The sequence below is a fragment of the Salvia hispanica genome, chromosome 4 (genome assembly GCF_029641045.1).
Source record: "Salvia hispanica isolate PSC_SH4W2 chromosome 4, Shi_PSC_v1, whole genome shotgun sequence".
Classification (NCBI taxonomy): domain Eukaryota; kingdom Viridiplantae; phylum Streptophyta; class Magnoliopsida; order Lamiales; family Lamiaceae; genus Salvia; species Salvia hispanica.
The window spans coordinates 4,773,103-4,790,004 of record NC_142695.1 but is presented as its reverse complement, the minus strand read 5'-3'; the positions used below and the strand labels follow the sequence as shown (position 1 = coordinate 4,790,004).

Genomic DNA, 16,902 nt, shown 5'->3' with positions numbered 1-16,902 from the left:
TTAAAGTCTTCAAGGCAAGACTAGTGGCTAAGGGGTATACCCAAAAGGAAGGCATCGATTACGATGAGACCTTCTCCCCAGTGGCCATGCTCAAATCGATCCGTATACTTTTGTCTATAGAAGCTTACATGGATTGGGAAGTATGGCAGATGGACATTAAGACTGCGTTTTTAAACGGGAGTCTTGAGGAGACCATCTACATGGAACAACCCGAAGGCCATGTGATAAAGGGCAAGGAACATATGGTTTGGAAGCTTAAGAAGGCCATTTATGGCCTCAAGCAAGCATCTAGATCATGGAACCAGTGTTTCGATCAAACCGTTCAAAAGTTTGGATTCGAAAAATGCCCTAATGAAAGCTGTGTGTATAAGAAGATTGAAAAAGGAAATGTTGTGTTCTTAGTTTTGTATGTAGATGACATTCTTCTAATTGGAAACAATAAAAAGATGTTGTCATCAGTGCGAACTTGGTTGTCCAGCCAGTTCGAGATGAAAGATATGGGAGATGCGGGACACATTCTCGGTATCAAGGTTCTTAGGAACCGAGGTAAGAGAATGTTGTGCTTATCCCAACAATCTTACATCGAAACAGTACTTAGACGATTTAGCATGCAAGATTCCAAGAAAGGTTTCCTACCTTTTAGACATGACATCCATTTATCTCAAGAGATGTGTCCTAAGACAGCATCTGAGATAGCAGAGATGAGAAGGATACCATATGCCTCGGCAGTTGGTAGTCTCATGTATGCTATGCTTTGTACTAGACCCGATATCTGCTTTGCTGTTGGCATGGTAGCAAGATATCAATCAAATCCCGGCCAAGGACATTGGACTGCCGTAAAGAACATACTCAAGTACCTTAATCGGACTAAGGACTATGTTCTAGTTTACAATGCAGCCGAGCTCTGTCCTTTAGGATATACAGATTCAGACTTTCAGGCTGATCTAGATTCGAGAAAATCAACTTCCGGATATGTGTTTACCTTAGGAGGTGGAGCTATAATTTGGAAGAGTGTAAAGCAGAAATGCATTGCAGACTCTACCATGGAAGCCGAGTATGTGGCCGCTTCGGAGGCTGCAAAAGAGGTTGTATGGCTTAAGAACTTCCTTCTGGACTTAGGTGTGGTTGCGAATATGCCCAAGAGCATCACCATTTATTGTGATAATTCTGGTGCTGTTGCAAACTCGAGGGAACCACGTGCTCATAAAGCGAGCAAGCACATAGAGAGGAAGTATCATATCATTCGAGATATAGTGCAGAGAGGAGACATACAAGTGGTCAAGATTGAGTCAGAGAACAACCTGGCAGATCCTTTCACGAAGGCATTAGCGGTAAAGCCGTATGAAAGCCATGTTGAAGGAATGAGAGTTCGACTAATTCAAGACCTCAATCCGCTTTCAGTATAAGTGGGAGATTTTAAGACGTTAGCACATTTTTTTGTATACTCGAAAGTGTTTTGAGTATAAGTGGGAGATTGTTAGAGTTTGTATACTAGAAATCACGTTTCGAGTGATTGAATACTGTAAAACTCTTATTTTATTTTCCAATGAATAAAACAGATTATTTTTGTCATAATGTTGTTATGTTTTACATTTAATGGATGTTAATGCATGTTTAAATGTATAAGTCAACTTAACAAAGTCTAAGTCTTTGCTTTAGTAGACCGGTTGTGGGCGTCGTCCACTTTAAGGTAACACGGTCAGTTCTAAACAAAGAAAAAGATGAATTTCACAACCTAGATGGAATTTGACTATCCATCGAGAAAGGTTGTAATGTCAGTCCGCATATTTCTAAGCCTTACTGAAATAAGATGACATTGGTGTGGTATAGCACTGAACGGATCTAACAGCAAGACTTGCCTTAGGCTATCTACTGAAAGGCGAGGTCTTGATAAATATTTGTTTCTTAATCAATGTAGGTTAGCATTGAGCATACGGTATTGATTATGCACTACTTTGACTTATCAAATGGTGCGGGTTTTTCGTAACCCAATTATCCTGATATATTGGGTAGTGGTGATCGATACCTAGCGGTGCTAGGATTGCTATTATATTGAATCGTGCACGAGCTGAGTCTCGTTTGATAATGTCCTCAAGAGGAGCGCGAAACGAGGTTTTATTATTCGGAACCTAGCTAGTTGGAGTGTGATTACTCTATGAATAATAAATAAGCGTTTCATGCTAAGTCCACTCTTGGAATTAATAAGAAGTTAATTAATTAAGTCAATAGCAGACATTAATTAATTAATGGACATTTTAATCTTAAGCACGGGAAATGAAAGTTAAACGGAAACCCGGATTACTTATAATTTCGGATTTGGATGGGGAGAGTTCAATATTACTTCTGTAGTGGCTGCTCGTAATATTCCAATTATAACTTATATTAAATTGTGGGTTCAATTTAATTAGTGAAAAGTAAATTGGATGAGCCCATATCCAAAGCCTTCCATAGATCCATGTCTGGGCCCAAAAGGAACTTAATATAAATAGGAGAATAAAGGAGACAGAAATAACACAATTCAGATTAGTGTAATTTTCGAAATTCCTCTCCTAAGCTGAGGAGATTTTCGAAATCTTCTCCTATTCCAAAAAGGATTTCTTCTGTCTTCTTTATTTAAGTCCTAGTATTCTAGTAAGATCAGCCCACATTGATATTGGGATACAGTTCGGGAACCAGAGAGAAGATTTGTGGTTTAGTACTCAAAGCATCACGTGGAGAAGAAGCTAGCCATCTTCAATTCTTTGGAGAATTAATTAGGTATTTTTCTGCTCCGTAGAAAAGCATGTTTTAGGTTTCAATATTCTTAAAACATGATTGATTCAAGTTATGAGCATGATACATGTGATAATTACGCGAATAGCTTTTGTCTAAATAATCTGCTAAATAGATCTGATTATTATGTGATTTATTATGCACCCGCTTCCGCTGCCAGCACCAACAATTATCTCTTACTTTACTCTTTCTCCATTTTAACTATTTATTATTATTTTTTCTAGAACGAGTGCAGAAAATGAAACGCCTCTAATAAGGCAGAAGGGGGAGTACCATTTTCTTTTCCTCTCTTAATTTAATAATTGTATATTAAAACTCGTACAGATGGAGTACGAAAGTTCTAATATTTGGGATGGAGGGAGAAGAACAGAACTACAGCAGATACCTTAGCAGGTTATAATGGGCCCACTTAGGAAATTACTTAATTGGTCAATTATTATTACAAATATTGGGAGAAACTTTGAATATCAGAATTTTAACTCAAACTATTTATACTCCATTCGTACGCATTAAGAGTTCCGGTTGATTTTTATTATAAATGGTAGGTATACCTCACTTTCCCCATCTTATTTCACTCATATTCTATTACAAAACCAATATATAAATATGGATCTCACATTATACTATCTTTTTTTAACTCACTTTCTTTTATATTTTTAAAATCCCGTGTTGAACTTAAATGAGACTTCTAATGGCGGACGGACGGAGTATCTTTAAAACCATAGTAACACTAACATATCGCATACCATGTTGTTCATGATAGGAAATCAAACGATCTTCCGAACAGTACTTTGCATAATAAATATAATCACTTAGGTGTTACAAAATATATTTCTATGGTAGAAGTAATAATCGCTTACTTCGTAGTAAGTACTACTAGTCTACTACAATAGAAGTTATACGATCTTCTCAATTCTCATAGACAGTTTCCTTGATAATATAATCACTTAGATACAAAACACGTCTTCCATGATAGAAATTATATAATGTAATTATGAATGAGATCTTTATAAACATAATGTGATAGCAATGACACGACTCCTAATTTTAAAACATGTTGCTTCTGCCAATCGTAAATCGTGATTAAGTTGACTCCTAATTTTAAAACATGTTGCTTTCTGCCAATGATATGTTTGTGTATTGAATAATTTGAATAATTAGTACTTGATCTTAATCTTTAATGTGGTTAGACGTTATAATAATGCTAGTTTTAGTTGACAGTAATCAAATCCAAATCACATCTCCAGATTTGATTGCCTAAAATAATGTTATGTGTAATATTCGAAAAGTCTTAAATTAATTAAAAAAAAGTAAGTAATTAAGTGTAATCTTGTTTATAGTAGTAATAGAATCTTTTATACGCAAGACATGTTAACGCGAATTTTTAAACAATTTTAGTAGTTATCGTATTTTCTAAAATAATTTAGTAATTATTTATCTTTCTCAAATCTGTCAAACTCAAACCCCTAAAAAAAACTTATTCGTCACAAAAATTGAGAAGCAATTACTTGCGCTGAAAATTTTAATTGACATACGTATATTATATAAAATGCATGTAAAATTAATAAAATAATTATTAGAATAACATTAGTAATTAAAAAATACATATATGAAAATCTTAAAAAAAAAAATCATTTTAAATACATAAACTTATATTTCATACATGTAACTGTATTAGTAATCATTAGGTGGTCAAATCATTGCCTAAAATTGTGATTATATAAAATAAACTTAGTACTATATTTTCACTATTCCACTAATGATTAATTACTACTATATTAATAAATTTACTTTTTTATGTTTATGTGAATATTTTTATTAAAATTGTAAACTTTTTATAATTGATGTACACTTTAATTTAATTACAGTTTTATTATCACAAGTAATGTTAATGTTAATGTGTTATACTATGATTTTTGTTATTGCATGCATTTATATTATTTTTATGCTAGGTAGATATTGCTTATATTTTTAATATTTAGATTAATCAAATACTCCCTCAGTCTTCCGTATCCTATTTTGACGTGACACGAATTTTAAAAAATATAAAAAAAAAGTGATTGAAAAAAGTTAGTGATATGTGAGTTCAATTTTTATATACTCCCTCCGTCCACAAAAAATAGAGCAATTGGTGTATGTCATGGGTTTTAATGTATAATTGGTAAAGTATGAGAGAAGGGAAAAAAGTAAGAGAGGAGAAAAATAAGTGAGAAGTAGTATTAGTGGAATGATGTGCAGGGTTATTATTTGTTGAAAACTTTCCATAAATGAATGTGCTCTATTTTTTGTGGACGGCCAAAAATGATAAATGTGCTCTATTTTTTTTTTTGGACGGAGGGAGTATTAATACTATAAAGTTAGTGGAATCAAGTTAGTGGAATGTAAAATCTATTACCAACAATTAGGGATGTCAATCTAGCCCGAAACCCGCGGGTCGACCCGAATAATCCGGTAAAGTCATAGGGTTAGGGCCGAAAAATCGCAACCCAAATACAGAATAGGGCTACGCGGCTGACCCGTTCGGGTCAGCGGGTTATGCGGGCTGGCCCGGGTGGGTTGCGGGTTAGCCCATGGGTTGAGCATTTAAAATAAAATGTAATTAAAATTTTGGGTTATATACTTATATGAAGTATATATGGTAATTACAATATTAAAAGCAACATTGATTTGAAGTATGTATGTTAATTATGTATTTTCTCTCAAATTGAAAGTTGAGGTCATATGGAATATAGATGTTATTGATATTTACTCATATTAAATGCCGCATTACGTCTTTCCTCTTGAAGAGAATGATCCAGTCGAAACTTCCAAAGTTATTAATGTACGAAGAATGTCCTTAAGTTCATAGAATTTATTTTTGACACATGCTATCTATACTATCTTTTTTAACTACTTGAATTTATTTTATGAGTATATAATTAAGAATGCAATTCAACTCCTTTTAAATGCATGATTTCCATTTAATTGTAGTCACATTCACGTGTTCTACTAATTAGCGATATGTTTATGTATTTTGTTTCAATTTTCAATTGTTATTATTTTATTTCTCTTGATCACTTTGATAATACTTTACTATTTGTGATAATATGGAGTAGTATTTTTTTTTATAAGTTAGAATATTGAATTGGATAGAAAGTAACACATAAGATCACTTTTGGCCCGAATAGCCCGTGGGTTAACTCGAAACCCGAAGATTTAGGGCTAGGGCCGAAAATTTATAGCCAGAAAAATTTACAATCCGAATAACTCGCACCCAAATAGCCCAACAATCCGAGTGGATTGGCCCGAACCCGAGCGGGTTAGCCCAATTAACATCCCTACCAACAATAATAAAAATGATGTGGGAGAATTAATAAGGGATAAACTAAAATAAAAAACTATACACAGGGTGACAGAGTGAGATTAAATTAATAGTTTGTGCATCGCACACAACATTTAGGTTATCTGGATAAATTATTTAATAGTTGTGTCGCTTTTAAAATATAGTAAATGATTAACGACGATATATACTCCCTATTTAACAATATTAAAAGATGAATCATTACAACTACTATGTCAAATTGTTAATCAGCATGAAGGCAAATGAAGGCATCCAACTAGACCAACGAAAAGTAATTTGAAAGCCCATTAATACAAGGCCTATATATTTACATACACACCAACAAAAAAGTTCATCACCAAATATATTGCTAGTATTTGTTGTTTTCTAATTTCTAGATGTTGGTCTCTACAATTGTTGCTGTGGTGCTAGGATTGATCGTCCACCTCTATATTTCTGTGGTGGCAAAGCCGAGCAAGATACAGAAAGCGTTGAACAAACAAGGAATAAAGGGTCCCCCACCAAAGATCCTCCTCGGCAACATCCTCGAGATCAAGAAATCCCGGGACGCAGCCGCGAACACGCCTTCCGAAGCCCTCCACAACACCGCCTCCGTATTCCCATTTTTAGAGGAATGGAGGAAGCAATACGGTATGACGCAGCACTCATTCCAAAAGGAGCTTCTTAAATTTAACTTTGTTTTTGTTTTTTTTTCCTTTTAGGTAAACTATTCACGTTTTCTATGGGAAGTCTGCAAGTGCTATATGTGAGCGATCCAAATATTGTGAAGGAGATTGCAACAACGACGTCGCACGACTTAGGGAAGCCTGCTTACCAGCAGAAAACACTTGGTCCACTTCTTGGCCAGGGCATCGTCACGTCCAACGCTGCGATCTGGGCACGACAGAGAAAGATCATAGCTCCCGAGTTGTACATGGACAAAGTTAGGGTAAGTAGTAGTAAAATACCGAATTCACCCACTTTTCTTAGGACACATAATTGGAATTGAATTGTAAGGAATTGAACTATACTCCCTCTGTCCCTTAAAATATATATGAACTTTATAATTTAGAAAATTATTTTCTCTCTGATTTAGGATGGATAGAAATTATATTATGTATTTTTTGGGTGATGCAGGGAATGATGGGAATAATCACTGAATCGGCCGACATAGTGGTGAATACTTGGAAGCAAGAAATCGAAGGCCACAATGGTGGAGTTCTCGACATCGCTGTGGACAGTTATATGAAGAGATTTTCGGGAGATATTATTTCAAGAGCTTGTTTTGGGAGTAATTATGCTAAAGGGCGTGACATTTTTTTGAAGCTTGAGGCTCTCCAAAAGCTTGTGTCCAAGAAATTCACGAGTGTCGGCCTTCCCGGATTAAGGTATAACTAGTAATTAATGACTAATTAAGCAGAAAATAGTAGTAATACGCATGTGTCATATATAGGCATCTTCCGACAAAGAGCAATAGGAAGATTTGGGGTTTGGAGAAGGAAATTCGGTCATCAATACTGAAGCTAGTAAAGGAGAGAAAAGAAATTGGATGTGAGAAGGATTTGCTGCAAACTCTTGTTGAAGGAGCAAAGGGGACTTATTCAACGACATCTGCGATGGATCAGTTCATCGTTGATAACTGCAGAAACATATACTTAGCTGGCTTTGAGACATCTGCTGTTTCAGCTTCTTGGTGTTTAATGCTGTTAGCATCGGACCCCGAGTGGCAAACGCGCATTCGGGAAGAAGTAGAGCAAGTCTGTCGGGGCCGAGTCCCTGACTTAGACATGCTACGTGAGATGAATCAGGTTTGATCAGACGATCATTTTATAATTAGATACTATACTTTAGTTTGATTTTAATAGATTTTTTTTTTATATTTGCAGCTACACATGGTGATTCAAGAAACAATGAGGTTGTATCCCCCGGCGCCAACCCTGGGTAGGGAGGTGTCGAAAGACTGGAAGTTAGGGAACGTGCACGTGCCTAAGGGCGCGAACGTGTGGACCATGGTGGCCACGTTGCATACAGACCCTGACATATGGGGTCCAGATGCTCTCCAATTCAAGCCGGAGAGGTTCCAAAATGGGATCTCGGGTGCTTGCAAGAGCCCCAAGTGCTACATGCCCTTCGGGTTTGGACAGCGTGTGTGTGTCGGGCAACATCTGGCCATGGTGGAGCTTAAGTACCTCATGGCTCTAATCATCTCCAACTTCTCCTTCACTTTGTCTCCCAACTATGTCCATAAGCCAGAGATGACGATTAATATAGAGCCTAAGCATGGAGTTCACATTTTAATTAACAAGATATAATTAAGATCAGTACGTACAAGTTGCTTTTTTTTTGTTGGCTAATCTTTTAGTTAAGTTTGTGCGCATATGAGTGTCTTTTTCCTTCTTCTTTTGTAGCAATTTATATATATGGTTATGTGGGTGATTTGAAATTGTACTAGTATTTATTTTCTCTATACTTTTTGACGATATCTCGGAATTACAAATGGTAGATTAGGACTAAAACACAAGTACCTCCTTCTAGAATCAAGTTAGAAACTCGTAAAAGCTCAAGTCTCTCGACTTTATTAATAAAGATGTCAAAACTTTTAAATTATACGCATCTCTCGAATATTGTAGAAAATCCACATAAATTTAGTGATTTAATTATTTATTTTGTGTTACTTATTTTATGTTATTTTGTAGAAACAGTTTATTTAAATTATTAAGTTGAGTTGAGAGTATCTATAAGTTCCATTCGGATTTTTTACCATTTCTTTCCCTAATGTATTATGAGGTCGAATCGCATATGATCCTAATTTATAAATAAGAGGATTGTACTCTCTTTGTCCAATTGAAGATAACTCATTTCCCTTTTTAGTTTGTCCTATCCAAAATAATTCATTACTAAGATAACATCTTTATCTCTATTTTATTCTATTTTTCTTATTTTACTTTCTCCACTCAATATATAAAATAAAACTGTATAACCGTCCAAGAAAGAGGTCATCTTTTTTGGGAGTGGGGGAGTATATATAGCTGTGACATCCGTAACCCAAATCATATATCATATTGCATAATTACATATTTTTATTATAATTATATGATGAAATATTTTTATTAGAATTATAGAGTTTTAAGTAGGTTGCTATATAATATTTTGCTTAGTAAATTATGTGAAAGAAATATAGTTGTACATGCACATATATAAGTATGCGTATGTGTGTGTAAATTTAACTATAAGCGTGGTTATATTTAGTGATCTACTTTAATATTATATAGCTAATTTCTTTTTATGCATATTATATGTACATTTGGGCGTACGCCCAATTTAAGAAACTTTTTAATATGATAAAACCTTAGCCGGCATAGTAATTTAATAAAAGTATATGTACATAAAATGAGATAATACGTGGGAGTTGGAGAAGCAATGCATGTACATTTTTATTACTTGAACTAATTTAAAGCTAGTGACTAAGCTTTTACGAGGACACCTCCATATATTTGAGAGTATAATTGAGGAAATAAGAAAAAGAAGGGGAAGAAGCCTGAGTGCAGAGAGTAAAAGAGCTGGAAAAAAAATAGTACATAGTTTAAGCTTATGCAGTTAGGATCGAGAGTAAATTAGTAGATGGAATCAGGAGTTCAATTAGCTAACTTATCGTATCCAGATGTATATAAATAATATTTTTAATTTTACATATCCAGATGTGTATAAATAATATTTTTAATTTTACATATTTTATGTGCTTCTTTGCTAGGTATTTATATAAAGTGAATAATTGAATTATATGATGTGACTCTGATATGATTATGTGTTACTCTCTCCGTCCCGCTTTAGCAGTCCCATTGACTTTTCTGCCCTCTTTTTGTAAAAATTATAAAAAATAGTTAAAGAGGAGAAATGGTAAATTAAGAAAAAGAATAATATAGAGAAGAGTCTTATCTACATTATTGTCTCTATTACTTTACCATTTCTCCACTTTAACTATTTTTTATCATTTTTCCAAAAAGATGGCAGAAAAGTCAATAGGACTGCTAAAGCGGGACGGAGGGAGTATTTGATATCAATAGTGGAATATGATAGAAATATGTAATTGATGCAATTGTTATGTTTGCACATGGTTTTGGAATTATTTGAATCATTGGATTAAAGAGGATCTGTGACAGTCATGCTCTGGGTCAAATATTATGGCAATGGATCTACGGGTCATATATATGTATACAGTGGCAATGGGACCTATAGGTCATATATACAATGGCAATGGACCTTCGGGTCATATATATGTACAAAGACAATTGGACCTTCGGGTCATATACAATAGAATTTCGGGCAGATACCAGACTTGATTTGTGACAGAATAATAAACTGAACAGAGTGGCATATGCATATGTATATGAAATTATTTCTAATAATTGTTGGTTATTGTTATATGTATTGGTTAAAGAATATGTTCGATTTTTGAGCTGTGGAATTAAAGGTAAGGTTTATATACACTGAGTTGTGGCTCATATAAACCACTAATATTTTTCAGGAATAAGATATCAGTGAACCTTTTGGGTTGACGAGAGCAAAAGGAACTCCACATGTTATCAAGGTCGGCGGCTGACGCATTTTGGCAACCTTCTTCTCCTTATCATTTTTGCATATAGATAAATGTATAGTATATAGAGTGGTGAGAGGGTCCACTACAGTTTAGAATTGTTTGAAATATGTACTTGATAAATATGTACTTGATAAATGTTGATTTTTGAAATGATATAATATATGCATTTTATGTATTCGAAATGTGATTATTTATTTTAAATTTAGAATTTATTTATAGTAAATGCAGAAGTAATAAGAGTTGAGGTCTGACAATAACTTAATAGAAATGCTTTAATATGTAAGAGAAAGGAAAATCATTTGCTAGGACATACTCCCTCCGTCCCAGTTTTATAGTCACATTTTGTCATAAAAGTCCGTCCCATATTTATAGTCACATTTAGAATTTTCCATATTTGGATATAAAATTTTATCCCATTATTCACTAAAATTACACCCAAATGTCATTATCAACATAAAAATAAACCAAAACAAAAATAAAAAACCAAAAAGTCAACAAGGGACCCACCTTCAACCAACTCACTTAATTTATTATACACACCTTCATCTCACTTCATTTATTACACACTCCACTATCTCACTCTTCCATCTCACTTCATTTATTACATACTCCACCATCTCACTTCATTAATTACCACACTCCATCAATTTCTTAAAACTCGTGCCCTAACTAAATATGATTATAAATGTGGGACGAAGGGAGTATTTGTCAAAATAATTGTAACCTTGGGCAAAATCGTCATATCGATACTTTCCACAAACCCCAAACACAAATCAAACGTCAGCCAGCCCATTATCACTGCGACCATATTTTCTATCAAACAGTACATAAGGAATGGAAAAGATTCAATATCAAAACTTTTGAAAGGCCAACTATCAAGTAGTAGTACTAATGGTAGAAATTTTCACCACAGCCAAATGAATTCTAAGAATACTGTTATATTCAGACCAATCAAAAATTCTAAAAATTCTCAATCATTTTAAACATTCTCTTCATTTTCTATCCACAGTACTGCACCCACAGATTAGTCTAGTCAAATGGTGGTGCATAAATTATTAGAAATAAGATTATAAAAATTAAAACCATCAGTTTCCAACACTATTTATTTTCCTTTTCAAAATCCCGCATGACTACCTACATATTGTTGATTCATGTTGAACCATATGCCATTTTCCAAATGCAAACATAGGGATGTGATAAAATTAAAATAACTACTTTTCAATATATAATTAAAAAGGATAATAATATTAATTCTGGTTGTAAATACTCCTCAAAATATCTCAAAAATTTATAATATGTACTTATCTCTCTTGATATAAATTATTTTTCGCAAAAAATATATCAGTTAATAGGAAATTTTATAAGAATTATAACGATATGTTCAGATCACGTTTGGATAATAAAATTTTAGTAATAATTTGTATTTAAATTTTCGTATATTTTAATAAGTAGCTTTATTTCAAAACAAATCTATCAAAGTATTCCAATACAATTTCTCCCTCCACTTAACTCACTTTTAACACAATTTCTAAATTCTCGTGCCGAAATGAAATGTTTCTATTACAGAGGAACGGCGGGAGTAGTATTAAAAAATACTTTAATTTATGTCATTTTTTATATAAGAATTCATTATTATGAATGATAAATTCAAAAGTAGGGTATATGATTTCATCTGAATTCCTTTTTCATAGATTTATTATTGATTCCTTATAAATATAAAATTTTATTTTCATTATAAATATTTTTACAATTATTAATTTAGTATTTAAATATTGGATGTAAATGTAATGCCGATACATGGGATATTGAATTTCATGCGGTCAGAAGCTCTAATGTTTGGCTACTGATCAAACATTTAATAAAGTCAAAAAATCGAATTCCCATTAATCTCACATGAGTCAATCCATAATAGAAAATAATATTTATTAAAGTGCCAAAGTGTCACGGGGTATATAAATCTTGAACGAAATTTTATTTTTTCTGTGGAAAACTTCTAATCAAGAACTTAAAGGTTGAATTCGTCCTGTATATGTTATATTTAAATATAATTATTGACCTTACGGAATAGGTTAATCCTATACTAAATCATTATTTAATTGAATTTGGTCTACAGCCTCTAGCAATAATCTGGAAAATGGATACTAACCCAATAATAGCTCTTCTAGAAATCGTGGAAATGGATACTCACCCAATAATGGACGAACAATATTTTAGTTAATTAATGATAAAATTATCTATAACAGTTCATAGTATTCATAGGAATTCTTGATCAGCTAGTCAAATTTGATCAGCAACTGAAGCACTACTTAATTGTTACCATCAACTATTGACTCATTTACTAAGTCAATCCACATTAACAACAATTGGCTGCCAACCAACTGAACCATGCCATATTTATTTAAAGCCCATAATACTACTCCTACTACATGTGACATGTCTATATATACACACACTAGAACTAAAAGTTGATCACCACATCATCAACCAAATACATTCCTAGTATTTGTGCTTTTTCACTAAAGAAAGATGTTTCTCTCAACAATTCTGGCTCTGGTGCTCGGATTCATTGTCCACCTCTACGTTTCTCTGGTGGCAAAGCCTACTAAGATACAAAAAGCGTTGAAGAAACAAGGAATCAACGGTCCTCCCCCAAAAATCCTCCTAGGCAACATCCTCGAGATCAAGAAATCCCGGGACGCTGCCACGAATGCTGCTGCCAAGTCTGGGCCGCCAGCCGTCCACAACACCGCCTCCGTATTCCCATTTTTAGAGCAATGGAGGAAGCAATACGGTATGATGCATCAGTCATTTTAAAATGTTCATGCATACAAATTTAACTTGTATTTTATTCCTTTTAAATAGGTCAAATGTTCACATTTTCTCTGGGGAGTCTGCAAGTTCTATATGTGAGCGATCCAAACGTCGTGAAGGAGATCACAACGACGACGTCGCAAGACTTGGGAAGGCCTGCTTACCAACAGAAAACATTTGGCCCTCTTCTTGGACAGGGCATCTTGACATCCAACGGTGCGATTTGGGCACGACAAAGAAAGATCATGGCTCCCGAGTTGTTCATGGACAAAGTTAGGGTAAGTAAAATATATAAAAACACCTACTTTCCTTGGTGAATATGTTATGGATTCTAGTGTCTCACATCAATTGTGTAAGACAATTGATGTAGGAATTATGGCCATGACCAATAAGGACGTTGAATCTTAAAGGGGTCGTAACACGGTCAATCTTTAGACTTTATTACCCCACACATTGGTTGTTTAACACAATTACATCTCGTCTAAGAGATTAGTTATTTTGGGATGAATTCTCATATTTAGTCTATAATAGAATTACAAAAAATACTATACTCATAATTTAGAATGAATAGAGTATTTTTTGGTCAAGAAAATACTAGTAGTACTAAGTCAGGGATGGTGATGCAGGGAATGATGAGCATAATCACTGAATCGGCAGACACAGTGGTGAATACATGGAAGCAAGAAATCGAAGCCAACAATGGTGGAGTTCTTGACATCGCTGTCGACAGTTACATGAAGAGATTTTCGGGAGATATTATTTCGAGAGCTTGTTTTGGGAGTAATTATACTAAAGGGCATGATATTTTCTTGAAGCTTGGGGCTCTCCAAGAGCTTGTGTCCAAGAAAACAATGTCTGTTGGCCTTCCCGGATTAAGGTATAACTAGTTATATAGTAATGACTAATTAATGGACTAAGCAAAAAATAATCTTTCTCATGTATATATATAGGCATCTTCCGACAAAGAGCAATAGAAAGATATGGGCTTTGGAGAAGGAAATCCGGACATCAATATTGAAGCTTGTAAAGGAGAGAGAAGAGGCTGGATACGAGAAGGATTTGCTTCAAACTCTTGTGGAAGGAGCAAAGGGGACTTACTCAACAACATCTGCGATGGATCAGTTCATTGTCGATAACTGCAGAAACATATACTTAGCTGGCTTCGAGACATCTGCCATTTCAGCTTCTTGGTGTTTAATGTTGTTAGCTTCGAATCCCGAGTGGCAAACGCGCATTCGGGAAGAAGTAGAGCAAGTGTGTCGGGGGCAGGTCCCCGACGTTGACATGCTTCGTAAAATGAAACAGGTTAGATGAGACGACATAGTAATAAAATGTGAGTAAGATAAAGAAATATTAGTTTGATTTTTATATGTTTGTGTTTGTTGCAGTTGCATACGGTGATTCAAGAGACAATGAGGTTGTATCCGCCATCGCCAACCCTAGCTAGGGAGGTGTCGAAAGATGTTAAGATAGGGAACGTGCACGTGCCAAAGGGCGTGAACGTGTGGACCATGGTGGCCACGTTGCATACGGACCGTGACATATGGGGTCCGGATGCGCTCCAATTCAAGCCCGAGAGGTTCCAAAATGGAATCTCGGGTGCGTGCAAGAACCCGAGTTGCTACATGCCGTTCGGGTTTGGACAGCGCGTGTGCGTTGGGCAACATTTGGCAATGATGGAGCTTAAGTACCTCATGGCTCTAATCATCTCCAACTTCTCCTTCACTTTGTCTCCAAAATATGTTCATAAGCCAGAGATGACCATGATGATAGAGCCAAAGCATGGAGTTCACATTTTAATTAACAAGATTTAATTAAGAAGAGTACGAATAAGTTGCTTTTTGTGTTGGTTATTCTTTCAAATAAGTTTGTACGCAAATAAGTGGTTTTTCTTCTTTTTTTGTATGCATTTAAGATGGTTAATTAGTTGGTCTTATTTGTCATCTCTAACTTAATTGACAATGTATTGAAATGGGAAATTCAGCTGGTCCTACATGGCTGCATTATTATATAATTTGCACATTTATTTACGTAGCTAGTGGAACTAGGCCTAATGATTGAACGATGTATAAAAAGTCCTTAAATCCGTGGAGTTTGGTCGAGTGGCATGGGACTCGTCCATCCTTAACCAAGTGGTCAGGAGATTGATCCTTGCCTTTGAGTATGAAGCAGCTTAAATCCTTGAGCCAGCTGTCTCATCATTCGAGGTGCCTACAAATCAATGTGAGAAATAGTCATTGGGTCAATTGTTTTATCCATCGAGATGCTTACAAATCAGTGTGTGAAATAGTCAATGGGCTCACCAATCGAGGTGCCTACAAATCAATGCGGGAAATAGTCATTGGGTCAGTTGTTTCATCCATCGAGATGCCTACAAATCAGTATAGGAAATAGTCATTGGGCTCATTGATGGATATACTTGGTAACTAAAAAAAATCCATAATATCTAATGTAAGTGTAGATGAGTATTTGTCGTTATATGGTAAGTTTAAGGAATGTTGGACTAAATTTATTTAAGCCATTATTTCTGTTTTAGTAATATTTTTAATCGAATGTTTAAACATGTTAATATATGAGTAATCAAAGCATTTTAATTTTATGCTTATACTACTAAAAATTTTAAAATCATTTAAGCCTAAGTGAGGTGTGTAACATTCTAAGCTCTTTTTATTTTGTAATGGGAAATAAGGCGGCCATCACATTCATTCCTAACGCTACAATTACCATTTTTTAACAGTCATGCACCTTTATTGAAAGTTCAAACCAACTTGTCTGAAAATTCTCTCAAAAAATATTTAAAATTGCAATCATAAATCTACACATGGATATATACTGATGATTGCCGCCTTATATAAAAAGATATGTCTATCTTAGTTAATTAAGCAAGTCAAGCAGAATTAATTTCTTCATTATTTCCCTTTGAAAAGCAATACTGCAAATTCGGAGTTTACTATTTTCTCTTGACTTGAGCGTTAATGTCAATCTTAATCAAAATGCGTTGCCGTCTTGTCAATTCTCGATTTCACAGTTTGTCCCAACGATTGGGTCATAGAATATCTCGGCGCCTTTCGTTTTCTCGTTAGATGGAGTTGTAGACAAGGCATCAAACCTAAGAATCTACTCCCTCTGTCCCATTAAAAATGAAATGTTTTTCTTTTTTTTATTGTCTCATTATAAATGAAATGTTTCCTAAAATAGAAATAATTATATCTCTATTTTTTCATCTCTCTTACTTTACTCTCTTTTTATTAACACACGAAACAACTACATAAAATCTCGTGCTGATTTCTAAATCATTTTAAATGGGACGAAGGGAGTATTTGATTTATGATATTGTTTTGGAACTAGAAAGAATATCGAAATAGACTAGGATTCCACTTGGACTTTGACTAAAGAAATAATA

The 16,902-nt window shown here is 34.4% G+C and overlaps 2 protein-coding genes across 2 annotated transcripts; both read left to right on the top strand.

Moving 5' to 3' along the window:
• The first annotated feature begins 6,479 nt into the window (after positions 1-6,479).
• On the top strand, positions 6,480-8,485 carry LOC125193778 (cytochrome P450 714C2-like). Its single transcript, XM_048091653.2, has 5 exons — positions 6,480-6,742; positions 6,814-7,040; positions 7,229-7,479; positions 7,545-7,899; positions 7,978-8,485. The coding sequence occupies exons 1-5, from the start codon at positions 6,490-6,492 to the stop codon at positions 8,401-8,403; spliced, it is 1,512 nt and encodes a 503-aa protein (XP_047947610.1). The 5' UTR covers positions 6,480-6,489; the 3' UTR covers positions 8,404-8,485.
• Positions 8,486-13,146: 4,661 nt separating this feature from the next.
• On the top strand, positions 13,147-15,480 carry LOC125193777 (cytochrome P450 714C2-like). The gene is made up of 5 exons (XM_048091652.2): positions 13,147-13,479; positions 13,551-13,777; positions 14,126-14,376; positions 14,450-14,804; positions 14,888-15,480. Exons 1-5 carry the CDS (start codon positions 13,215-13,217, stop codon positions 15,311-15,313), a joined length of 1,524 nt encoding a protein of 507 aa, XP_047947609.1. The 5' UTR covers positions 13,147-13,214; the 3' UTR covers positions 15,314-15,480.
• Positions 15,481-16,902: the final 1,422 nt, after the last annotated feature.

Excerpts from the sequence above, each read along its gene's own strand:
- LOC125193778 (XM_048091653.2), top strand. The coding sequence starts at position 6,490 with ATGTTGGTCTCTACAATTGTTGCTGTGGTGCTAGGATTGATCGTCCAC. Across the intron at positions 6,743-6,813 it reads GGAATGGAGGAAGCAATACG|GTAAACTATTCACGTTTTCT; the intron begins GTATGACGCAGC and ends TTTTCCTTTTAG. Across the intron at positions 7,480-7,544 it reads GTCGGCCTTCCCGGATTAAG|GCATCTTCCGACAAAGAGCA; the intron begins GTATAACTAGTA and ends TGTCATATATAG.
- LOC125193777 (XM_048091652.2), top strand. The coding sequence starts at position 13,215 with ATGTTTCTCTCAACAATTCTGGCTCTGGTGCTCGGATTCATTGTCCAC. Across the intron at positions 14,377-14,449 it reads GTTGGCCTTCCCGGATTAAG|GCATCTTCCGACAAAGAGCA; the intron begins GTATAACTAGTT and ends GTATATATATAG. Across the intron at positions 14,805-14,887 it reads TGCTTCGTAAAATGAAACAG|TTGCATACGGTGATTCAAGA; the intron begins GTTAGATGAGAC and ends TGTTTGTTGCAG.